This window comes from Aspergillus novofumigatus (genome assembly GCF_002847465.1).
Source record: "Aspergillus novofumigatus IBT 16806 chromosome Unknown P174scaffold_2, whole genome shotgun sequence".
NCBI lineage: Eukaryota > Fungi > Ascomycota > Eurotiomycetes > Eurotiales > Aspergillaceae > Aspergillus > Aspergillus novofumigatus.
Window position 1 is genome coordinate 1,021,382 of NW_020194275.1, and position 24,162 is coordinate 1,045,543.

General features: G+C 50.8%; 10 protein-coding genes across 10 annotated transcripts; 6 read left to right on the plus strand and 4 right to left on the minus strand.

Moving 5' to 3' along the window:
* Positions 1-144: 144 nt before the first annotated feature.
* On the minus strand, positions 145-2,516 carry P174DRAFT_384017 (methylenetetrahydrofolate reductase (NAD(P)H) MET12). Its single transcript, XM_024823190.1, has 2 exons — positions 2,385-2,516; positions 145-2,311 (listed from the first exon to the last, which is right to left on the minus strand). The coding sequence occupies exons 1-2, from the start codon at positions 2,469-2,471 to the stop codon at positions 329-331; spliced, it is 2,070 nt and encodes a 689-aa protein (XP_024685233.1). The 5' UTR covers positions 2,472-2,516; the 3' UTR covers positions 145-328.
* Positions 2,517-3,162: 646 nt separating this feature from the next.
* Positions 3,163-3,685, plus strand: P174DRAFT_428171 (uncharacterized protein; the record flags this gene model as incomplete). The annotated part of the gene is made up of 2 exons (XM_024825494.1): positions 3,163-3,187; positions 3,291-3,685. 2 exons carry the CDS (start codon positions 3,163-3,165, stop codon positions 3,683-3,685), a joined length of 420 nt encoding a protein of 139 aa, XP_024685234.1.
* A 226-nt stretch (positions 3,686-3,911) lies between these two features.
* On the minus strand, positions 3,912-4,808 carry P174DRAFT_457408 (nucleoside-diphosphate kinase; the record flags this gene model as incomplete). Its single annotated transcript, XM_024829549.1, has 7 exons — positions 3,912-4,046; positions 4,099-4,163; positions 4,229-4,294; positions 4,365-4,468; positions 4,519-4,562; positions 4,645-4,675; positions 4,792-4,808. The coding sequence occupies 7 exons, from the start codon at positions 4,806-4,808 to the stop codon at positions 3,912-3,914; spliced, it is 462 nt and encodes a 153-aa protein (XP_024685235.1).
* Positions 4,809-5,147: 339 nt separating this feature from the next.
* P174DRAFT_401320 (glucan 1,3-alpha-glucosidase ROT2) lies at positions 5,148-8,379 on the plus strand. The gene is made up of 3 exons (XM_024823928.1): positions 5,148-5,334; positions 5,393-6,146; positions 6,201-8,379. The coding sequence occupies exons 1-3, from the start codon at positions 5,250-5,252 to the stop codon at positions 8,263-8,265; spliced, it is 2,904 nt and encodes a 967-aa protein (XP_024685236.1). The 5' UTR covers positions 5,148-5,249; the 3' UTR covers positions 8,266-8,379.
* Positions 8,380-9,255: 876 nt separating this feature from the next.
* P174DRAFT_363610 (PQ-loop repeat-containing protein) lies at positions 9,256-9,994 on the plus strand (the record flags this gene model as incomplete). Its single annotated transcript, XM_024821938.1, has 2 exons — positions 9,256-9,500; positions 9,574-9,994. 2 exons carry the CDS (start codon positions 9,256-9,258, stop codon positions 9,992-9,994), a joined length of 666 nt encoding a protein of 221 aa, XP_024685237.1.
* Positions 9,995-10,311: 317 nt separating this feature from the next.
* P174DRAFT_438430 (uncharacterized protein) lies at positions 10,312-11,686 on the plus strand. The gene is made up of 3 exons (XM_024826535.1): positions 10,312-10,431; positions 10,619-10,961; positions 11,022-11,686. Exons 1-3 carry the CDS (start codon positions 10,401-10,403, stop codon positions 11,614-11,616), a joined length of 969 nt encoding a protein of 322 aa, XP_024685238.1. The 5' UTR covers positions 10,312-10,400; the 3' UTR covers positions 11,617-11,686.
* Positions 11,687-12,461: 775 nt separating this feature from the next.
* On the plus strand, positions 12,462-13,937 carry P174DRAFT_448388 (glycoside hydrolase family 18 protein). The gene is made up of 5 exons (XM_024828757.1): positions 12,462-12,612; positions 12,682-12,744; positions 12,802-12,815; positions 12,867-12,994; positions 13,049-13,937. The coding sequence occupies exons 1-5, from the start codon at positions 12,504-12,506 to the stop codon at positions 13,785-13,787; spliced, it is 1,053 nt and encodes a 350-aa protein (XP_024685239.1). The 5' UTR covers positions 12,462-12,503; the 3' UTR covers positions 13,788-13,937.
* An 889-nt stretch (positions 13,938-14,826) lies between these two features.
* P174DRAFT_438434 (NAD(P)/FAD-dependent oxidoreductase) lies at positions 14,827-16,361 on the plus strand. Its single transcript, XM_024826536.1, has 4 exons — positions 14,827-15,051; positions 15,072-15,213; positions 15,282-16,079; positions 16,145-16,361. Exons 1-4 carry the CDS (start codon positions 14,989-14,991, stop codon positions 16,282-16,284), a joined length of 1,143 nt encoding a protein of 380 aa, XP_024685240.1. The 5' UTR covers positions 14,827-14,988; the 3' UTR covers positions 16,285-16,361.
* Positions 16,362-16,594: 233 nt separating this feature from the next.
* P174DRAFT_428178 (putative plasma membrane H(+)ATPase) lies at positions 16,595-19,829 on the minus strand (the record flags this gene model as incomplete). Its single annotated transcript, XM_024825495.1, has 4 exons — positions 16,595-18,301; positions 18,362-19,024; positions 19,092-19,315; positions 19,382-19,829. 4 exons carry the CDS (start codon positions 19,827-19,829, stop codon positions 16,595-16,597), a joined length of 3,042 nt encoding a protein of 1,013 aa, XP_024685241.1.
* Positions 19,830-21,543: 1,714 nt separating this feature from the next.
* P174DRAFT_438436 (glutamate--tRNA ligase GUS1) lies at positions 21,544-24,090 on the minus strand. Its single transcript, XM_024826537.1, has 4 exons — positions 23,758-24,090; positions 22,567-23,690; positions 22,496-22,517; positions 21,544-22,384 (listed from the first exon to the last, which is right to left on the minus strand). Exons 1-4 carry the CDS (start codon positions 24,019-24,021, stop codon positions 21,647-21,649), a joined length of 2,148 nt encoding a protein of 715 aa, XP_024685242.1. The 5' UTR covers positions 24,022-24,090; the 3' UTR covers positions 21,544-21,646.
* Between the last annotated feature and the right edge of the window lie 72 nt (positions 24,091-24,162).

Below are 24,162 nucleotides of genomic sequence, written 5' to 3' on the forward strand. Positions count from 1 at the left end.
AGGCTTCTGGCGCTATGGCGTTGGTCTTGTTAGAATTGAGGCATTTGTCATTTCGAGGACGGTGGTAACGTACTACAATCGCCCACACATCGACTGACTTGCGAATGGTCCAAGGAAAAGTCTGGACAATCTTAAAACTGCATTCATGTCATTAGATATTCACACTTCATTCCTTCTATATCATGCTATGTCCATCTCACACATAAGTACAAGAGAACTATATTTCTGATCCGGGTAGTGGACGAGCAAACATGATATGAACATCGCGAAAATTTTCCCTTGTCATGGTCGAGTGTACAATGGTCGTGCAACCCGGTACTTGAAGACCTCACTGGCTGTTGATCAACACATTCCACATCCACTTGGTCTCCTGCTGTTCTTCTTCCGACCCGTTTTCCGTACCGGCTCCAAAGTCCTGGCCCACGACACACACAAGCCAAACGTCGTTTTTGACTTCTTCAAGGAGGCGCTCGGTCGGAGTGCCACGGGGATAGACCCGGCGCCACTCATCCCAGATACGGAACGCCTCTTCGCCCCAGGCCCTAAAGCTGACTTCCTCAATGATGGTTGGAGTAACTATCTCCTTGCCGCGGAAGACACCCCACGTCACAGAGTTAACGTTGTTGGGATTCATCTCAATGGTATCGGCATGCGCAGGGTCAGCGGGAAGAGAGGACTCGAATTGGCCCTTCACGTTGGTTGCAAACCATGCGAGCTTCTCATGTCCGTGCTTTGCAAAGAGTGGTTTGAGAACGGTCTGGAAGTCTTTGCTAGGACAGAAGAATTCAACGAATGGCTTCTGAAAGACGAATCCTTCGCCCGGAGGACCCCATCCAAAGGTTGGATCGTCGCTTCGGACGCCATTGACAGCCGGTTGGGATGCCAGAGTCCACCAGCCTTTGCTGTCAATGAGCTTCAGTAGCTCGGGCCGGATGACTTCTGTCTCAGCATTCAAGCCACTGCTATTCTCTTCCGCCCCGCCTTCGGACCAGGGAACGATATAGAGGTCGCCAGAGACATGGCGACGGAATAGTGCGCTTATGTCTTTGCGGGACACAGGATAGCCCCAGATGCGCCGCGCGACAGCGCCAGAGACATGTAGTGAAGGGCCGTACCCATCAATCTCTCCGAAAGCCGGCGAGCGAGCGTCACCCCAACGACCGTTAGGGAAATCGTCCCACGTCGCTTCTCTGCCGAGCGCTCCCTGACCCTCCGAAATCTGGAGCGTTGTGTTGCGATCTGGAGGCATCGCAGGCATTCCGGCGCTGGCGGCGGGCGCCTCATGTGTCGATGCTCTCGATGACCCGTCTGATGGCACCTGTAACCTGTCGACAATGACACGGTTATGTGGAAGTGAGTTAACGGACGAAGCCCTGCGCCGGGATAGAGAACGATTCTGAGCTGCAGTGGGAGCAGTAGTGTAGTCGTCATCCACAACAGCATCGGTGTCTTCTGGATAATCAGGTATCAAACCACATCGTTCGATGATGAAAGAAACTGTCTTTTCAAGGTTCAATGTGTAAAAGTGAAAGCCCCTGAATCCAGGGCAGGGTATCTTCTTGATAGCCTCAACCAAATCACTGAGAACATCCACGCCGATGCGCTTCACAGCATCATCATCATGTTTCACTGCTTCCAGTTTCGACATGATCTGTGGGGGAATCTTGACATGACTCAGTTTCGTTGTTCTTGTCAGAATCTTGTAGCTGTGAATAGGCATCAACCCAGGAATGATTGGGATGGTTTTAAAAGCACCGGACTCGTGATTCCGTAGCATTTCCTCGAACTTTGTGTAGGCTTCAATGTCGTATGTCAACTGAGTCATGATGAAGTCCGCACCGGCCAGGGTCTTCTCGACCAGATATGGAAGATCCCTCACTGGATCCTGTACGTCCTGGTAAGAATCGGCCGGGTGCCCCTCGGGGTACGCAGCAACTCCCAGACAGAAGTAATCACCGTACTTCTTGCGAATGTATCGAACCAAGTCCACCGCGAACGTGAAGTCCTTGTTGCTATCATCTTCTCCGTGCATGTTGTACTCTTCACTGCGCGGCGGGTCGCCGCGAAGCGCCAGGATGTTTCGAATTCCGAGAACCTTGGCCTCCTCCAAGGCCTCATCAATCAACGCTCGACTCATATTCGTGCATGTTAGATGAAGGCATGTTGTTAACTGCAATTGGCGCTGACAGATTTCTGCGAGCTCCAGCGACCTGGCGGCAGTGCTTCCACCGGCTCCCCAAGTGACGGTAACGAACAAGGGACGTAGTGCTTGTGACATGCGCTCTAAACGAGCCTGCAGATTGGAGAAGCCCTACAATATTCAAAATATCATCAGTAACTGGTCGCATCGTCAGAAAAGTCAGAAGAGTGCGGGGATACCCCACCATCTGCGTCTTGGGAGGGAAGAACTCGAGAGAAAAGTATTTCTCGTTTGGCGGCAATGCCGCGATCTTGTCTGTGATCTTTTCCATCTTGACCCGAATTTCTCCTCTGTGTTGAGAAAAATAACGGGGATAATTGAAGTTGATGGAGAACTTGAGCCAGCGCATGCGGGAGGGAAGGACTTGGCCCCTCCGATCAACGGATACGGAAACACGCACGATTGCCGACCATGGTCAAGGTTGGCGACGTCCTTTACAGTTCATTCTCTCTCCAGGAAGCTAGGGGCTACACCATTACACTTGCTACGCCTTGGGATCATCAGATTGTTAATTAGCATTCTTCAATGTCTCGTTTCCGATACGCAACAATACCTTAGTCTTGTCCACTACATTGCATACGGCTGTACAGAATGCAAACAAGGCAAACCTGTCCAAGCTCCGTCGATGTTGCAGTACGAGTCTGTCGGAGATGGTGAGGAATCGTCAATCAAGGACTAGCCTTAAGTCCCTCCTGGAGTCAGAAATGGCACTGACCTCTAGCTGCCATTGTTTTTGAAGTCAGAACTGAAAGTCCGTCGACGAGCCAGCATTTTCAACCTTCTCTACTGCATCGAACTCGCAATATCAACTCCAAGTCGTGTCTAGCTAGGCGTCGAGAGCTCGGGTGAGATGGCTTTATGGTGTTCATTAGCGACTTCAACTTCGCGTCTTTTTCGTCCATCGTTGCGTTCCAATTCGTGCTTGCGGCGTGGCCTGGCGACACCGCCCACAGCCGGTCCGAATGACTACCGCTCTCGTCTCCGCAGGTTGAATGATCGTCTTCCGCCGTTTTTACGCTCCTATACAAGCCCGCTACTGGGGCCCCTGGTACATATATAACGTCCTTTTTGATACTACACGAGATTACAGCCATTGTTCCTTTGCTCGGGCTGGTCGCTTCGTTCCATTACGGAGATTGGTTGCCGGATTTCACCTCAAAAAGCGGCTTTGACGAAGGAGTCCAACGATTCGGTCGCTGGCTTCGAAAGAAAGGTTGGGTGGAGGATGCTGACGTGGATATTGTGAAGTCCGACGGGTCTGCTTCGGGCAATGATTCTACTACTGGATCGCCCGGTCAATCTCAATTGAGACCGGAAGACAGAAAAGGCGTTCGTCTGGTGCTTGAGTTCGCGACTGCCTATGCAATCACGAAAGCTCTACTACCCGTAAGGATAGTCGCTAGTGCATGGGCAACGCCATGGTTTGCGAGATCCGTTCTCGCTGCGGTAGGCAGGGGCGTCGGGGCTCTTCTTGGGAAAAAGTAGTTTGTGATGGAACCTTCTATGCAAATCTCTGCAACGGGTAATTATCTGCACTACTCCCAGATTCCGGCGAAGGAAACGAGACGCCAAGTGAGGCCATTGGCACCATAGGTGTTCTGTATATTTTTATTTTCTCCTGGGACTTCTCTGATGTATGTCATACACTGCCTCCTACACCCTCAGCTGTAACGGATTGCAGACGTCCAGACAAAAGGTCGAACGGAGAAATTTAAGCCTTCTCGTAGATCCAGTCGAAGGCGGCGCTCTTCCAGGAGATAAGCTCCTCAGGCTTGAACCAGAGGGCAATCTCCTTCTTGGCGTTCTCGACGCTGTCGGAACCGTGGCAGACGTTGCGGCCGACGTCCTAAGGCAATGTCAGCGACAAACTATGATATTGAGGTCTCAATTGAGCTTACGATAGCGTAGTCACCACGGATGGTGCCGGGAGCGGAGGCAAGAGGGTTGGTGGCACCGAGGATGGCTATTGTCGCACCATTAGCATATGCTCGTCGCATGTCTGGAACACATCGATTGATGGAAACTTACTACGGCCGGTCTTGACGGCATCACGGCCCTCCCAGACCATGGCGCAGATGGGGCCGCTGAGCATGTCTATATGTAGTGGTTAGTTACCTTCATAAAGAAAGAAACCATTAGTTTCGGATGTGGAAGGGAAGCTCACAGGAAACAAGACCCTTGAAGAAGGGCTTGTCGGAGAGGTCGGCGTAGTGCTGCTCAAGCTGGGACTGGGGAGGAGAGACCAGCTTCATGGCAACGAGCTTGAAGCTGTGCAAAATTAGCGCAAGCAATAGCCATTGAGTCCCAGAAATACATACCCACGGTTCTCGAAGCGAGAGATGATGGGGCCGATGAGTCCGCGCTAAACGATGATCAAGTCAGTTCCGTGCTCGTTCAAGGTGCGTAGACCATTGAACGTCATCAAGACGGCCATAGCCTCATACCTGGACACCATCGGGCTTGATGGCAATGAAGCTGCAGGAATTGATTAGCTTTACTCGCACTGATGAAAGGACCCCGAAGCAGCGTTGGAGAAGAATAAGGGGAAAGCCTGGGATTGAGCTTGGAAGAGGGATGGAAATGTAGCTTACGTCTGCTCGTTGGACATTTTGAGAGATTGATAAGAGAGGATGGAGATACTGAAGAACAATTGAGGTAGTTGACGGCTCAGAGAAAAAGACGAAGAGGTAGACTTTCGGTGAGTTGGCGAAATTATTATAAGGAGACTCCGAGACCGAGTGGGGCAGGAGGGGCAGCCCGGATGCCTGTATGCCTCAGGTTTCAGGTTTCAAGAGCTAATTATATAATGAGATGCCTAACCTTAGGATGCCTAGGTCCTATCCGTACTAGCGCCGCGCTAACCCGAGTTGGCTGTTAGCTTTACCCCGATCTGCCAATCTGGCCAGCCTGGAATCATCACCTGCGTTATCTGTTCATGATTGTTCGTGTTGGCCTTTAGCTCTGGTAGATGCAGGTCAGCACTGAAAGTTTTGTAATTTACGGTACTTTCAGAGGTTGAGCGACTCTGATTGCATCGATTCACTCAAACATGGCCCGGAGCAGCTCGTCTCTCTCCAGATGGACGCTATTGCTCGCGTTAGTCGTCCTTATCGGGTGTCTTGTTGTACCCGGAGGTGAGCTCTATGCACTCAAGTTATTCCAATGGTATCGCCATCTGACCAAGTCTGCCAGTTACTGTGAAGCATGAGAACTTCAAGAAATGCTCTCAATCCGGGTTTTGTAAGCGGAACCGAGCTTTCGCAGATGACGTCTCCGCCCAAGGCGCGTCTTGGAATTCACCATATGAACTCGATCCCTCTTCAATTCACTTCAAAGATGGCCAATTGCAAGGGACAATTCTCAAGTCAATATCTGCCAATGAGAAAGTCAAGCTGCCACTTGTGATTTCTTTCCTGGAGTCTGGAGCTACGCGTATTGTCGTCGACGAAGAGAAGCGGATGAAGGGCGAAATTGACCTCCGACACAACAGCCAAGTGCGCAAAGAGCGATACAACGAAGCAGAGCAATGGGCGCTGGTGGGTGGTTTGGAATCGAGCAAAACTGCCGCTGTGGACACAGAATCAGAGACTGGATTCACAAAGGTACTGTACGGGCCGAATAACAAGTTTCAGGCGATCATTCGCCATGCGCCGTTCAGCGTCGATTTTCAACGCGATGGCCAGAGCCATGTCCAAGTGAATCACAAGGGCTACCTCAACGTGGAACACTGGCGGCCAAAGGTGGATGTGGCAGAGGGCGACAGTGTTCAGGAAAAATCAGGATCTCAGCAAGATGAAAGCACTTGGTGGGAGGAAACTTTTGGTGGAAACACCGACTCCAAGCCGAAAGGTCCAGAAAGTATTGGCCTGGACATCACATTCCCTGGCTACAGCCATGTTTTCGGGATCCCAGAGCATGCCGACTCGATGTCTCTGAAGGAAACTCGGTAGGTGTTACATGTCCCCGCCACTCTACCGACGCAAGGCTGATCATTTTGAAGGGGCGGTGATGGAAATCATGCGGAACCTTATCGCATGTACAATGCGGACGTCTTTGAGTATGAGCTCAACAGCCCCATGACCCTCTATGGCGCCATCCCGTTCATGCAGGCCCACAAGAAGGACTCTACTGTGGGTGTCTTCTGGCTCAACGCTGCGGAGACCTGGGTCGACATTGTCAAGTCGAAGTCCTCGCCCAACCCTCTTTCTCTTGGAGTGGGTTCGAAGACAGACACTCAAACCCATTGGTTTTCCGAATCGGGACGTATTGATTTGTTTGTCTTCTTGGGTCCCACTCCGCAAGAGATCAGCAAAACTTACGGTGAACTTACCGGCTACACTCAGTTACCTCAACAATTCGCTATCGCTTACCATCAGTGTCGTTGGAACTATGTCACGGACGAGGATGTCAAGGAAGTTGATCGCAAGTTTGACAAGTATCAGATCCCTTACGACGTGATTTGGCTCGACATTGAGTACACGGATGACAGGAAGTACTTTACCTGGGACCCTCTGAGCTTTCCTGACCCAAAGGGTATGGAAGAGCAGCTTGATGACTCTGAACGCAAACTCGTGGTGATCATTGATCCGCACATTAAAAACAAGGAGGGATACTCCATCTCTGAAGAGCTAAAGAGCAAGGATCTAGCTACCAAAAATAAGGACGGGGAGATCTACGACGGCTGGTGTTGGCCTGGCTCATCTCACTGGGTGGACTGCTTCAACCCTGAAGCAATCAAATGGTGGACTGGCTTGTTCAAGTACGACAAATTTAAAGGCACCCAGCCGAACGTCTTTATTTGGAATGACATGAATGAACCCTCCGTCTTCAACGGACCGGAAACCACTATGCCCAAGGACAATATACACTATGGCAACTGGGAACACCGCGACGTGCACAATGTCAACGGACTAACCTTTGTCAACGCAACATACAATGCCTTGCTGGAGCGAAAGAAAGGCGTGGTCCGTAGGCCCTTCGTTTTGACCCGATCATTCTACGCCGGGGCTCAACGGGTATCTGCCATGTGGACGGGAGACAATCAAGCCACCTGGGAACACCTGGCCGCATCCTTGCCTATGGTATTGAACAACGGCATTGCCGGGTTCCCGTTTGCTGGTGCCGACGTGGGCGGGTTTTTCCAGAACCCAAGCAAGGAACTTTTGACCCGGTGGTATCAGACCGGCATTTGGTATCCCTTCTTCCGTGCCCATGCACACATTGACACTCGCAGACGAGAGCCCTACTTGATCGCTGAGCCGTACAGGTCGATCATATCCCAGGCTATCCGTTTGAGATATCAACTGCTGCCTGCCTGGTACACTGCATTCCATGAAGCTTCGGTGAATGGAATGCCCATTGTCCGGCCCCAGTATTATGTCCAGCCGGCGGACGAACAAGGCTTTGCCATCGATGACCAACTCTACCTTGGATCTACTGGCCTGCTGACCAAACCTGTGGTTGCGGAGGGTGCCACCACCACAGACATCTACATCGCTGATGATGAGAAGTACTACGATTATTATGATTATACCGTCTACCAAGGAGCGGGCAAGAGACATACGGTGCCTGCCCCCATTGAGAAAGTCCCGTTGTTGATGCAGGGTGGTCATATTATCCCTCGCAAGGACCGCGCACGTCGTAGCAGCGGGCTAATGAAGTGGGACCCTTATACACTTGTGATCGTCCTCGACAAGAACGGGAAGGCCGAAGGCACATTCTATGTTGATGATGGGGAGACGTTCAACTACGAGCAGGGTGGATACATACACCGCCGCTTCAAATTTGAAAAATCTACCCTCTCGTCGGAAGACCTCGGAACCAAGGGTTCGAAGACAGCCGATTACCTGAAGAGCATGGCGAATGTCCGGGTTGAAAAGGTGGTTGTTGTCGACGCTCCCAAGGAATGGCAAGGGAGGGCGTCCGTGACTGTCATCGAAGACGGTGCAAAGATGGCTTCTACCGCTTCCTTGGAGTATCACGCCCAACAGGCAGGCAAGGCCGCGTATGCTGTCGTGAAGAAACCCGATGTTGGCATTGGAAAGACATGGAAGATTGAATTCTAGAGTTTGTGTTAAACCAGACTATATACACATGATTGGAATGACAAACATACACTATGCAAAGTGCATGATATTCTGTTTACCTGCGTTTCATGGTGCTAGTGCGAGCAGACAGGGAATAATAATAATAACACAACTTCGAAGCTCAGATCTCAGCTCATCTTATAGTCTAACCAGCGTAAGATGTGATGTGATGCCTGAAGCTCCAGGCAATGAGGGTTCGATGAAGTACCCTAACACATAAGTTACTAAGGTAGTTAACTAAGCGTTAATGGAGCCGCTGAGCTAAGCAGCTCCGCTGGAAAATCCAAAACAAGACAAGACGCTTTCGGCCCTGCACATGTTTTTCCAAGGAGTTTATTCGTGATTGATCTCTGCAGCAGTGCTTGGCTTTGTCCCCATTTTATTATTTTGCGCATTGCGATACGCCGGCAAGCGTCTTGGATTCAACCTGCTCGGTATAATCAACATCCTCGTTCCATGGAGAGCTCTTGAGTCCATCGGCTCCTGTCATATCCTCTCCTCGGCCATCTCTGTTTTTGGCGACCCCTGTATCATCGCTCAATCATCATCCTCTCGAAAATCCGCGAGGTCCCGGTTACTACAGAGAGCACCCAGCAAGCGATTCGATCAACTACTACAACCGTCTTCTGGACATCGCAGACTCTTTTTCACTGATCGGATACACCATGTATCTCATATCGCTGGCTCTTGAATATGGAGCCCCCTTGTTGTACGTTCCCATTTATCGTAACTCAGACTCTCTGGAGAGCTGCGACTCGGCCCTTCAAGTGGCATTGGAATGCTAACTGCGGGCATTTCGTGTGAAATAGTCTTATTACGTCCCCCTCACGTCCTATACGGATCAGATCCTCAGTATACATCGAACAAGGAATTCCGGGGGTTTCTCTCTCGATATCCCTTTGATCATGCTCGTCGCATCCATCCTGAAGTAAGAAGGGCACCTGTGTTAACCGCAGCTGGCTCATCTCAATGCACGATGACGTTAACATTCCTGTCTTTAGGGTGTTTTACTGGTTTGGTCACTACTACTCGCTCTCACTGCTCGTACAAGCCGTGATCATGATTGGGGTCCAGATCGTCTTGCTCAAAGTTGCACTGGATAACCGGCCGTCTCCAGGAGTCAAGAATAGCGTGGAGCATGTTCCGTTTAGCAATTTGGACGAGAAGGGTTTTGCCAGACCGTACGAATTCTGGCAGTGGAAGTCCGCAAAGCCGTAAGTCCTGTTCCCGATCGCTTTCTAAACGTGGTCTGCGGGTTCGATGCTAACGGACTTTGGGTCTACATAGGTACTGGATGTTCTTGGCCTATTTTGTCGGGGCGCTATCATTCGTCCAGATCCTTCTGCCACCCATTGCTCGGTCGGACTTCTATGTGAACCTCCTGGGTTATGCTGGTCTGGCTGTAGAAGCTATCCTACCGCTCCCTCAGATAGTTGCCAATCACCGGACTCGTTCGTGCAAAGGATTCCGGGTTTCGGTGCTGGCGGCTTGGATCCTTGGTGATGCGATGAAAATGAGTTACTTCTTCTGCAGCAAAGAAGTGATTCCCTGGGCTTTTCGACTATGCGGTATGTTCCAGTGCGTCTGTGATCTCTACCTCGGGGTACAATTCTGGATGTATGCGCGGCATACACTCAGGGCTGCGGCCGGCCCTAGGCATAGCACCGCCAGCTGGCCAGCCGAGGAGAAAGACATACGGATGACCTAAGCTATGATGACAGCTTTTGATAATGCCCACGAAAGCATGATGCATTGTAGATATACTTAATACAGACCTTGCGCAGGAGGTCAACTTAATATAGATATGTAGAACAAATAGACAAATTCACGATTGACCTAGTATCAATATATTGGAGTGCTTTTCCTTGCAATTAATCATTATTTCACTTGGTTGATCCATATGACACGCTTTACTCCATTGTTACGTGACTATTGCTGATAACGGCTGATAACTGCTAGCGCGTGCCATGATACAATCGGCTCCCCGCGGTTACCCCGCTGCTTAGGAAAACAAGCTTCAAGTTGTCTTGACTCGTCAAAAGTGAGAGGTCAAATAAAAAGTAGCATCACTATCGCTCGCCTATTCCTGGCGACAGACCATACCTACTGCAATCATGGCCTCAATCCGAATTGGCTATGTGCCTGGTAAGCCATCCTTCCCTGTCATCGGCTTCATTTTCTCCATCGTCTGCTCTGCTTGTCATTGACATAATGGGCGCAACCCGCCCGGTGCCGATGATTCCGTTACATAAAATATGCTCAACCGGCAATAGACTGACATCACATATTTATCGCGATACCTATATTGAAATTCTTCTCTGACAACGTGTAGAGCACTACCTCGCTCCTCTCCACCTGGCCCTTCGCTCGCCAGCAGCCTCCTCTCTTCCATTCAAGATCACGTTGGTTCCATTCCCTTCAGGAACGGGGCACATGATCACATCCTTTCGGGAGAAGGAGATTGATGTCGCAATTGGGCTGACCGAGGGATGGATTGCTGGATTGGCTGGCAAGCAGCAGGCTCAGAAGGATGCTGCCTCGGGGGGTTACAAGGTAGTTGGCCATTGGGTTGATACACCGCTGCGGTGGGCCATTATCACCGGCCGGGAAAGAGAGGAGCTTCACACTGTGGCAGATCTGAAGGATAAGAGAGTTGGCGTCAGCCGCCTCGGAAGGTCAGTTGGGTTGCCTTGGTCGTGATTCCTCGGGATATAGATGGCTGACTTGACTCACAGTGGCTCCCATATCATGTCCTTTGTGCTAGCACAGAAACAAGGCTGGAAGCCCGACTCATTGACACCGACTGTCCTTGGTCCGTTCCAGGCTTTGCGGAATGGGGTCACGGGGTACGATGCGTCGCACCCCGATCAACCCACGCCCGCGGCGGAGTTCTTCATGTGGGAACATTTTACCACGAAGCCGTACTTCCACGCCGACGCGGACAAGCCGCACCCGCCGCTGAAGAAGATCGGGGAGATCTTCACCCCATGGCCTTCCTGGCTTATTGTCGCGTCCACCGCGGTCTTCCCTGACCCTGAACATGACGAGAAACTCCAGCAATTGTTTCAGGTGCTGGACCAAGGCATCAAGGATTTCCAGGCCGACCACGATAATGTCGTGAGGCTTCTGGGTACAGGAGAATTGGGATGCACGTACGTTGAAGAAGATGCAAAGGAGTGGCTGAAGGATGTCAGATTTACCAGCAGTACAAGGGGGGTGGACCGGAAGGTTGTGGATGGGGTTGTGGACGTCCTCAAGGTCGCTGGGGTCATTGACCCCGAGATGTCGAATGATGAAGCCGCCCAGAGGGTGATTGGCATTCCGCGGTGATCTCCCAGGGCCATGTGATTTGGAGCATGATATGTTGTTTAATCCTCAGTAATGCAAAATCATATCGGACACAAATCCCGTCTTCCTTCGAAGCTACACACATCGCTTATCATCCCGTTTCGTTTAGTCGCTCACCACCACAACAGCCACTACATTCATGCATTCGAGCTCTGGCACTTTAATATTTTCTTGATCTAATCTAATGGTCATCATACTGGAGACACTCTCTGTCGCAAGTTTCTCTTGTGGCCCTGGCAGAGATCTGATGCAGTACCACTTTTTTTTGACTCCACTGACGAACTGCGCACTCATTTCAGTCCGTATCATCAAATTTGTATTTGAGCTTGTCACCAGCTACGAGCGTCGTCAGCATGTGTCGTCAGTCGTCACTACTATTGCAAGCTTATATCCCGCAACAGAAAGTCCAGCATTCCTCAGGTAGCATGAGTCCCCCGACAACCCTGTGGAATGCCATGGCCCATGTCTGCACCAATCGAGGGCATTAGATACCTGAAAAACAGGTTTACTGCTCGCATTTGGCATTCTGTTTTGATGAGCTGACAGTATGACGCTTTCGAAGATCAAAGGCACACCAAGAGGAAGGAATGTCTGGTCAGTCGAAGGGGAAACCGGCTCGGCCAACAGATATTGACATTGGCAATAATGGCAATAAGAAGCTATAAGTACGTCTGTCATTCTCAATTTGAATTATAGCTTGACTGAGCACTGATATCCAGTCTATCAGGTCACCCAGTGTGCATTTGGACCTCGGGGGCTTGCCTTCAGCCCCGTCCTATCTTTTGAATACTGCCTACATTCTTTTGACTTCGGAGGCAAGCATTTCACGCTTTGACTGAAAATACATCAATCTGTCTGTCCTTTTCACCATGTCTTTTCTAGCACAACTGCTTGCCTTGACGGCAGCGGCAGCTTCTCTGGAAGGAGTGTATGCCAAACTTGATCTCTCATCTTCCTCCAATGTGGCAGTATACTGGGGTATGTCTCAGACTCCCGTGTGATGCTGGGAATCTTTGATTGATCTGGTAAACGCGTTATCGGTCACAGGTCAGAATTCTTTTCGTGGAACAGGAGATTTGGCGCAACAGCGTCTTTCGTACTACTGTGATGGTGAGTCAATCGTGTTTGGATTCTTCCAGGCCAATATGCTGATGGGAACCTCACTAGACCCTAAGATTGATGTATGGGATAATATCAAGCTCAGATGACGTTTTATCTCACGATGCTTTCAGGTTTTGGAACTCGCATTTCTCATGAGAATCAACGGCCAGGGTGGCGTTCCTGAAATCGACTTTTCCAATGCAAACGACAATTGTACACTCTTCAAAGATACCAACCTTCACAAATGCCCTCAGATTGGGTGAGCTCCGCGCTGTTGTGCTTTTTTACACTGGAACGCTAACAGCCCATTCAGGGAGGATATTACGACGTGTCAGAAGAAAGGAAAGACCATTCTGCTTTCTATTGGCGGGGCCACATACAGCGAAGGAGGCTTCAGTTCGGAATCCGCTGCGAAGGCTGGTGCCGAATTGGTCTGGCAGACCTTTGGGCCTCCCTCCGTCAACATGACGGCCCGTCGGCCGTTCGGGAATGCGTCGGTAGACGGGTTTGACTTTGATTTCGAGGCCTCCGTCAGTAATGTTGCTCCGTTCGCGCACAGGCTTCGCGAATTGATGGATGCCGATCAGAGCAAACAATATTTCTTGACGGCCGCACCCCAATGCCCGTACCCCGACGCCGCCGATAAGGATATACTCAATGGACCGGTGTCCATTGACGCGGTGTTCGTCCAGTTCTATAACAACTGGTGTGGATTGAATTCGTTTGAGGCCGGAGCAAGCAAGCAGAACAGCTTCAATTTCGACGTCTGGGACAACTGGGCCAAGACGGTCTCTCAGAACAAGAAGGCCAAGGTATTCCTGGGCGTGCCGGCGAACACTGGGGCAGCAGGCTCAGGCTACGTGCCCGCGGACACTCTGAAGCCGATCATCGAATACAGCAAGACTTTTAGCAGTTTTGGCGGCGTGATGCTGTGGGATGTCACCCAGGCCTACGGCAACAAGGGCTTCCTCGACGGTGCCGCCCAAGCGCTGGGCAAGACTGCGTCCCGCGTTCGCCGTTCGTTCAGCTATCGACCTTACGGCTGGTTCTGAAGCACTGCAGTGCTTACTTGGTCTCGGGGGTGTGACATTTCTTACCTGCACATGTTTAGTCGAAGATTTCGGCATATGGAGGGGTTTGATTGTTTATATGTCTATTTCTGCCATGTTCATCTTGAAGTGATTGATGTACTGCTGAATGGGTGCATATATTTCAGTTAATATATTTAATAGGAACATTACCTTGACTGTGCAGTTGACTGGATTACGGCTTGTGTCACTTTTCCATCATCCCGGAATATATGTTGTGCTTGTTGTCTCTCCACAGGCTATTTACTCTCTCCTATACTAACAAAACCAAATGAAACACATGAACGACTATCTATCTACTCCATACTTTGTGACCACAGCTCAGATTAACTTGGAAACTAGGCTGACTGACTACTGGAAGATGTGCAGTCTGTGGGCCGAACTATTGATTCTCAGCCCTGCCGATCTTCCTGCAGATATTGCCTCCTCGAACCTAGACTGGACACACGCTTGCGAACTTGCGGTACCCGCCAGCCCCTGTTAATGCATTCTCTGCTTTATTGAAGCTGATCATTCCTCAATGGTCAATAATGCTCTGCTGTGGAGTTGCTACGTATGCAAACTGCAGAGGGGTCACACACATGCATGCTTCTCTTTCTGCTCGGATCGAGAGGCAGGTATATCCCTCTGAGAGGGGTACCTATCTGTAAGCTACGTCATGAATATTGTCAGGAAATCACTGTTAAACTATTTTCCATGAGTTTTGTTTTTGTCTACCTCCGTACACTGTCTGACATTCGTTGCACCTTTGCTTAGGGCCAGCCGGCCTGTGGATAACCTCATAAGTGAACCAAAGTGGATAGTATCGGGAAGAAAAAGCAATATGACAGATCCGCCTGTGCGAACTATGTAACCCCATCGACTTCCAAGTTCTCATCCTGGTCGTGCAGATGTCGATCCGTTTTCGCAGCCAGCCACTGCAGCTGAGGTTCTTTCCTTGGCTGAGTCCTGAATTCTGAGAAAAAAAGAAAGCAAAGGACGCATGCACGATGTCGTCGTGTCGATTGCGATCGCGACCACCCACTTATCTTGCACCGTGCGCTTCTGGCCCTGCTCAGCTTGCCTATTTAAACAGTACTTGAGCCCAGATGGATAGATAGAGTCTCCGTGGATCGCTGTTCTCCCTACCTTCCCTCCATCGCTTCTCTACCGCGTTGTCGTCAGGATGGCTCCCAAGTCTCTTCTGTACACCCTCTTCTCCACCCTCACCGTCGCTCTGGCGGCGTCAGTCCCCATACTGACTATGAGGTGATGATCATCGGTGGAGGGCCCTCTGGCCTGAGCGCTGCCAGTGGTTTGTCGCGGGTGCGCCGCAAGAACGTCGTGTTCGACTCAGGCGAGTATCGCAATGCTCCCACAAGGAACATGCACGATGTCATCGGCAACGACGGTAACCGCCCCCTTTTCCTCTGTTTTTTTTTTTCTAGAGGCTGTGCAAACTAACGGTGGTATTCGCAGGAGCCGTCCCCAGCGACTTCCGAGCACTTGCCCGCACCCAAATCTCAAAGTACAACCAGACGACCTGGGTGAACGAAAAAGTCGACTCGGTCCGCGTCATCACCGACGAGGAGCGAAACACCACCTACTTCCGCGCCTCGGTAGCCGGCGAAGCCTACACAGCCCGCAAGGTCATCCTCGGCACCGGCATGAAGGACATCCTGCCGGAGACTCCGGGGCTGGACGAAGCCTGGGGTAAAGGCGTGTACTGGTGCCCCTGGTGCGACGGCTGGGAGCACCGCGACCAGCCGTTCGGGATCCTGGGCTCCCTTATCGACGTCGTGGGCAGCGTGCTCGAAGTGTACACGCTTAACACGGACATCATCGCCTTCGTGAACGGCACGCAGACGCCCGTGGCGGAGGCCAAGCTGGCTGAGAAGTACCCCAACTGGAAGAAGCAGCTCGAGGAGTACAACGTCTTGCTGAACAACGAGACTATCGAGTCCATCGAGCGCCTGCAGAACGGCGAGGACGTCCATGATGACCAGGGCCGCCAGCTCGATATCTTCAGGGTTAACCTCGCCGACGGCTCCTCCGTCACCCGCAACGCATTCATTACCAATTTCCCCTCGGAGCAGCGCTCGTCCATTCCTCTGGATCTGGGACTGAAGATGCAGGATAATAAGATCGTCACCAATATTAATGGTATGCGGACAAGCCTGCCGGGTGTTTTCGCCGTCGGCGACGCCAATAGCGATGGGAGCACCAACGTGCCGCATGCCATGTTCAGCGGCAAGAGAGCTGCTGTCTTTGTTCATGGTACGTATTTCTCTTCCCACTACAGATGTTGGACTTAGGCGCAGAGCTGATCATCTTATCAATAGTCGAAATGGCTCGCGAGGAATCCCGGGCTGCCGTGTCCAAGCGGAATAATCTACCCTCCAGACGGGCAATGGAGAAGGAGACAGAGAGACGCATGGGAAGCGATCTGGAGAAGCTGTGGGAGCGCGTCCGTCGTGCCTAATTAGGACGTATGCCATGAATCTACATATCATTAGTTCCAAGGATTAGAGACGATAGTAATCCGAAGTATTATTCAAGCTTCTGATATTAAAGTGTGCAACGTAGGTATATGGAATTACCCTCTCCAACGATTCAAGTATTACTGATTATTGCACAACCACGCTTTCTACCTCACCCTCAAATCATAATATTAGCATTCGCTTTTTCACACTCCCCAGACCAGGACACATGCTCGCTTGTGACACGACCATCCGCCTTAGCAGATAGGAAGCAACATCTTTATACCTAGCCAACCTCTAGAGCAGCTGTTTCTACTCGGCCTCCTCTTCTTCCTTGCTGGATGTAAGGAAGAAGCGACCCTTGGGCTGACCGGGCTGATCGTACTCGACGGTCAACCGAGCCAGGTGACCGAGCAGATTCTGGATCTTGATATCGCCCTTGTCTCGCTTCGCTCGGCCGAGGTTCTCGAGCCACTTGAACTTGTTGAGCATGTAGTACACGAGCGCAATGACGATCTCCACACCGAGCGAGAAGCCCCAGACACGGACGACGGTGACGATATCCGTCCAGCCGTTGCGGGTCTCGCGGAACGAGTCGGCCGGTTTGGTCGGCATTGTCTCGTTCGAGAACCAACCGAACAGGCAGAAAATGGTTGCCAGGACGTCCACGCCCAAAATGGCTGTGACCAGATGGATGGACGGCCAAGTCTCAACGCCACGAGTAACAAAAATGAGCCAGTTCTCCGTGAGGGCGACTTCCAGGAACAGGACTTCCTGGACAGAGCCCCAGTTCTGGATGATACCGCCGGATGGAAGGAACATGGAACCGCGGACGACCCAGGTACCCAGAGCTAACAGCAGGCCCAGAAGCACGGAGATGAACCAGATCTTAGGGAGTTGCCATTCCACAGGACGAAGTTCAAAGGAGGCATTATCATAGGCTACCGCCACAGTAGCTAAATCAGCAAAAAGAGCAAGGAAGACAATCAACTCCACGCGGATGCTTTCGTTGAGGATGATCATGGATGTGACCAGGTAGATCTCCAGGTGCAAGCAAAGCGCGATACGATACTGGATGTAGGACTTCATGCGGTGGAAAATTTGGCGAGCCACCTTGATCGAGTCAATGATTGTAGACAATCCAGGCTCCAAGAACACAATGTCCGATGCAGATTGTGCTGCCTCGGTTGCGCCTTCTACCGCAATACCGCAATCAGCTTTCTTCAACGATGGCGCATCGTTCACTCCATCACCGGTCATGGCCGTCAGGTGTCCTCGCTCCTGGAGCATTTGCACCACCTGATATTTATGTTCTGGGAAGACTTCCGCGAAGCCGTCGGCTTTTTCAACCAGATCACTTGCCATGACGCCACTCAGGCCACCATGAATGAGCTTATCGGAATTATACACCTTGGTTCCCAGTGCGAGCATTTTGCATGTCTCCTTGGCAATAGCCAATGCATCACCTGTAAGCATCTTGACGCTGATTCCAAGATTCTGGGCTTCATTGATCGTATGCGCGGTATCTTCCCGGGGTGGGTCGAACATGGGAAGCATACCAAGAAGCGTCCAATCCTCTCCCTCTTTCTGGACCGCGACACCCAAGGATCGGAAGCCTCTGTGGGCAAATTCCTGCGCCTTGTTCTTGTACACATCGGCAACTTCTTTAGGACAGTTGGTAAGAGAAAGCACTGCCTTGGGGGCACCTTTGGTACAGGTATACTTGATTCCATCACAGGTGGCCACGGTCACGATTCGCTTCGAGACGGGATCGAATGGGATATATTTTTCGGTCTTCCAACCCCGTCGAAGAATCTCTCTTGCTCTAGGATACTGCCTGAGCGTGAGAATGGTAACCTTATCGATGGGATCAAGCGATTCGATATTATGAGATGATGCCAGGGCTGCCACGGCAAACATCCAGTCGACGTCCACCCCCTCTGCCACATATGGCTCTCGGATGCTCAACTTGTTGGCCGTCAATGTTCCCGTTTTATCAGAACAGAGGATATCGACGCCCTGTGATCATTGCTTTTAGCACGCTATTCAATCAATTCCGGAGCAAAGAATTCAACCTACAGCAAGTGATTCAATAGCAGTCAGCTTTTGCACAATAGCCTTCTTCTTTGCCAGATAAGCTGCTCCAACAGCCATAGTGGTGGTGGTAACGACGGGAAGACCGACGGGGACACCGATAATCAGTAGCGACAGTGTATAGTGAAGAAGTGTCTGCTGGGGAGGCGAAGCAATGGGGATATGGCGGAAGAAGCCTCCAATCCAGGCAGCCAGAATCCATGCCATGACAATAACCAAAAGGGATGTACCAATCTGGTCCATGACAATTTCGAAATGCCCGGCCCCCTTAGCTGCCAAAACCATAGAGGCGGTTTTGCCAACGAAAGAAGTCCTCGCACCGGTCTGGACAACTGCGTAGGCCTTGCCGCGCTTGCAACCGGTTGTATAGTAGATCACTTGACCCATATAGCGATCGACAGCGAGAGACTCTCCTGTAATGGCCGAATGATCGCAGGCAAGGATGGGGTGGCTGCGTTTTCTGGAGGACTGCTGTTCATCTTCCCCTTCCTTGCCTTCCTTCTCATTCTCCTCGATATCGGACTCAGAAGTGCTACTGAGATCACCTTGTTCCTGCATTCTTTGAAATTCTTCCCAACCATCGGGGTCATTGTAATCGCAGATAATCTTTGCATCGGCAGGGACCACTTGACCTTCACCAACAATGATCTAGAAAGGGGCCTTAGCATGTAGTACCAAGGAAAGACAGCTTATGCTATGTTGGAGTACCACTTACCACATCACCAGGAACAAGCTCTCGAGCCAAGATCTCTTGTTGCTGACCGTCACGAACAACTGTCGCTCTCATTGCAATATCTCCCTTCAAACTGGCAACAACGTCGGCAGCCTGTTTTTCCTGATACCAACCGACTGAGGCGTTCAGACACAAGATACCGATAATGACACCAAAGTCAATCCAGTCATCCAGACCTGCCGCAAGAAGGACGGCCAACTCCATGACTGTGAAGATGCAGGATTAGAATTTTTGTACTCTGAGTCATGACGAATCGAAGTTACAAGTCATACCATAGAGAATTGGACCTCTGAAATAGGACAGGATTTTGGCGATCGGGTTTTCCTTCTCAGATGTGAGTTCGTTCCATCCCGAGGAGCGACGTCTGACAGGAACTTCCGAGCTGGGCAGGCCTTGACGAATGTCTGTAATGAGCCATTCCGGCGGGAATTTGCCCGGTTCTTTATCTACTTGCTTGACTTTGACCTTGCGCTTCTTCCAAGGAGCGTACCACACTCGCTTCACTTGTTCTTCCTCGACACCCTCTTCCCCGCCAGGCTCGCGGTAGGTCGAGACATACTTTACAAGCTTGCCATACTCGTCAAGGTTCGCCCAATCCTCTTTGTAAGACACACGGGAGATACGTCTTGAAGACTGTTGAGAGATACGGGATGGACCGCGTTCGACATCACCTTGACCTTGACCTTGGCTTTGACCTTGAGAGGGAGCTTGCTCAGCCATCTTTGCTCCTTGGCAACCTGCCTAGTGCCTAGTGAGTCAGAAAAAGGAGTCCTGCAACCGACGTCCCTGAGTTTCGAGGGATTCCCGTGCCAGTTTCCCCGTCGGCTTATAGGAAGTAGAGAACGAAATTCAGTCCCGAAAAAGATGCAGCAATGCAAGGCTTTGGAGAAAAGAGCGGTGGATGATGGGCTATGTTAGTGAGAGAACTCCCCTCCGCGCCCAAGCAAGATGTAAGGATAATGGCCAATTTTCCTGAAAGGCCGGGATCTGGAGCAGGTCATTACCCTGGCCAGCAAACAGCTTTCAGAAGGCCGCAAATGTTGACGTAGTATAGACTGGCTTGGGGCGGAACGAAGCGCAGGCTAATCAGGACCTTTGCGCGCTGCTGTATCCTCAACCCCAGTCAGAGACTACGGGTAACCTAGGGGTCTTGACTGGTGATTCGGCAATTGCTGATGGTCTTGACGTATGAGACAGCACCATGGCATATCCCGCTGAAGTTTCCAGACTACGTCTAGGTAGTCCCCAAGCAGGTAACGTATTCCATACGTCCCGGTCATTTTTCTGGTTAGGATCAGGAATACCATGAGAGTCTACTGACTCAGAGAAAGCAGCGAAAACAGCATTACACTGCTGTGACCTCTCAACTTTGAGCTATGGGATACCATCGGCATAGGCCCCACGGGAACCACGGAAGCTTGACAGGAGACGATGGACATAGCGGATAAGAGACGAATCGGGATGAAGCTATGGGCGAAGCTTGTTCCTTCTTTTCTTGCTACGGCAGGTCTGTTCAAGACGCTCATAGGCTCAGCAAGAGGTGTGTGGGGACGGTGTCGATAGGGTTGTGGAGTAGGAGAAGCTGGCCTGTCGTGATCAGTGAGACGTACCCAAGGGGTAAGAGATGCAATTTCTCGAGTACCGGACAGCCCGTTGCAATGCCAATTTAGCGCTCCCGAAAGATCCGGGCTGTTGTATGTAACCTAACATAGTTCGGTTTTATGGGGCCCTTTAGGCTTTCTGAACTCAAATTACGATATCTCTGTATGACCCTGACATGGTCTAGACGTAATCTTCTCATTATCCTGCGCGGTCTCCCGTCACAGAAATCAACCCAGATCCGGCGTAGAACTGTAAGGAAGGACTGGCTCCGTTAGCTTGTGAGCGTAGATAACATCCCGAACTAGTAGAGGCGCACAGTGGACGAACTTTCTATAAAGAGATGAAGAAGATCCAAAGCGAATAAAGCGAAGGGGAGAGAAAAAGAAGATCAAGTAGATGATGGCCACGGGCCAACTGGTAAGCATGGAACAACGCTGTCGGTCTCGCCGGATGGCTCGTGTCCGCCCAAGAGGTAAGGTAGTATTGTCTTCGACGTCATGAAGAACATCTTTGGCGTTTCGTGAAATCATCTCTCAATGCAGCTGGGAGAAACTTAATGTAAATTCTATCACCCCTCGTAGTATGTGGTGAACAAGATGATCAATCGATGAAGTGGAGCGATGGAGATTCTGTAGAATATGCACGGACTACGGACGGCAACTAGTATGGCGTATAGATAGCGCCCACCTTAAAAGAACCATATGCTTTCTTCAAGTGTTCGTCTGTTTAGGGAGCATAAAGATATCATTGCTGCAAAGAAGAAAGGAATAACTATAAGTATTTACCTTTTTGCAACTAATAATACTTAGACCTGTCGTAAGGCAACGATTTAGCATCTTGACAATATGAATTCAATTCTTTCTCTGTCCTTCTAATATCTACATCGTCGTAGACACATGCGTGGCTTCGTAAGTCCCAAATATCCAACTATTCGTCTATTTGCCCGTCTTGCCAGTGGGAATGTTGAACAAAACGGCCGGCTTGCCTGGTGCATAGGCCCGGTCAACACGGTAGTAGCCCTTGCGCTCAAACTGGATGATATCACCTTCCTTCAGTTCAGCGACGTTGCAGTCAGCAACAGCGTCCTCTCTGAACTCGGTATTCTTGTTCAGGACATCCTCGAGGACGTCGTCCTCCTGCAAGGTGTCCTTGTTAAGAAGGTAGTCGAAATCGACCAATTCGACGGGAATTAGGTTCTGTCCCTCAGTAGACAGCCATGTGACCTTCTTCTCGGTCTTTTTGAAGTCACCTTCCAGGTGGAGCTCCAGCTCCAGCTCCTTAACGATGCCTGAAGTAGGATCGGTCTCGATCTTACGGACAATGGCATTGCCCCAGCTCATCAAGGTGATCTCTTCATCTTGCTTGAAGCTCTTGGCATCTTCCTGGTCGAAAATGACCGTGTTGCCAAAAGCCACCTTCTTCATGCCAACTGCAGGGTTCTTGCCGTGCTTAGGTTTCTCTTCCGTGTAAGGTGTAGCCGGGCCTCCCGTGACGATCGCCTTGACCATATCCTTCTTGAGAATGGCAGTGTGACGAGGTGCGACAGGGTCAATGTACTTCTTGTTGGTTGCCCAGATCAGGGTCCAGTCAAGGTTGGTGATGTTCTTGCTGGGTCCCTGCTTAAGAATGAATTCTCTCAGAGCAGGGATGGTCATTCCTCTTCGTCGGATGCCCTATAAAATGGTTAGCCTGGAAAGTTAACAGTACATGGGAAATAGGTGACACAATAAACAATGACGTATCAGAAAAGGGGATTTGCAGGCATGATTAGGCCTATTACTTACTCGGATGGTGGGGAAACGAGGACTGACATCGTTAGTAAGACGAGAATCACTTGAAGTAAAGGTAGACTTACTCATCCCATCCCCAGACGATGCCTTGGTTAACGAGCTTGGTAAGCTTTCTCTTAGACAGCAAGGTGCGAATGAAGTTCATCCGAGCGAAATCCCAGATTTGGACATGGCGAAGCTTGAGCGTGTCCAAGAACCACTGGTATTGAGGGTTGCGATCGCGGTACTCAATAGTTCTGAGGGCATGGGTCACACCCTCGATTGAGTCGACAATAGGGCAGGCGAAGTCGTAGGTAGGGTAGATCTTCCATTTCGTTCCAGTGCGGTGGTGAGGAGCAGGGTTGCAGCGGTAGATGACAGGATCACGCATGGCCTTGTTGGGGTTATCAACAGACATCTTGGCTCGGATACACCAACGGAGACCCTCAGGGGTACCCTTCTTCATCTCCTCGAAACGGGCAAGGTTCTCCTCGACGGATGCATCACGACGCTTGCTGGGCTTTCCATTCATTCTCTGCTCAGCCATGACCTCCTTCTCGGTATCGTCAGCGTAGGCGTTGCCGTCCTTGATGATTTGAAGAGCGTACTGGTAAAGCTCGTCAAAGTAGTCGCTGGTGTAGCTCATCTTGTCAGGCTTGATGCCCATGAGAGCAAGATCTTCAATAATCGCATCCTGGAACTCGAGCTTCTCGTTTGAAGGGTTCGTGTCGTCGAAGCGGACAAGAAGGGTGCCATTATACTTCTCGTGCGCAAAGTAGTCATTGAGCAGTGCAGCTTTTGCGTGACCGATGTGAAGATAACCTGAAGGCTCGGGAGGAAATCTTGTCACCACTCCCTTCTCAGTGTTGAGAAGAGCGATGTCGTAGCTGGCTCCCTCCTTCGCCTTGGCGGCCTTCTTCTCTCTCGCAGCCTGGTTCAAGGCCTCAAGTGCAGATGTGGCCCATGGGCAAAGATCCTCCAAGAAATAGAACCAACGAGTCACATTGACAAGTGAGCCCTTCTTGATCGCGGAAACTGCGACACGGTTGCCTCGGATGGCACCCCAAAGGGCAATGTCGGCCGTGGAGAGAGAGTAACCGACGACGAAGGATCTCAGCAAGAGGTGGGTATCGAGGCGCTGCAATTCAGGGTCAAGGGCTTTGAAATCGAGAGGAGCAAATGCTTCTAACTGAGACAGCCACTCGTTCTCCTAGAAAATGTGTGTTAGCATCTCCTATCAGTGCTCATCAACGGTAAAGTTCTATGGCGGCTCTTACCAGCTTCTCATCCTTGCTGTTAAGGAAGGGAAAGTCTTTGCGGAGTTCTTGAATAGCGTTGATAAGGCCAAAGACAGGATTACCGCTAGCTCCAGTGTATTGCACGACGGCCTTATCTCCTTCACGAAGAACCGCAGTATCCTCATAGGCGATCGATATCACTGGGCTTGGTCGTGCCTCATTGATAGAAGTTGCGACCAGCAGGACAGGAAGGACATAGGGCTGATTGGCCCTGGTGGCCAGAGTAAGCTGATACTGAGACATTGCGGCCCTCAAAATCGCTTCAAGTGAAATCGACCTGCGAGAGCGTAACAAGTGGGCTGTTGAATCTCCCCAAAAATTGAGTAGTATGGAGGGGCATTTGACTCAAAAGGGACTCCGCCGGCGTCACATTTCTCCGCCCGC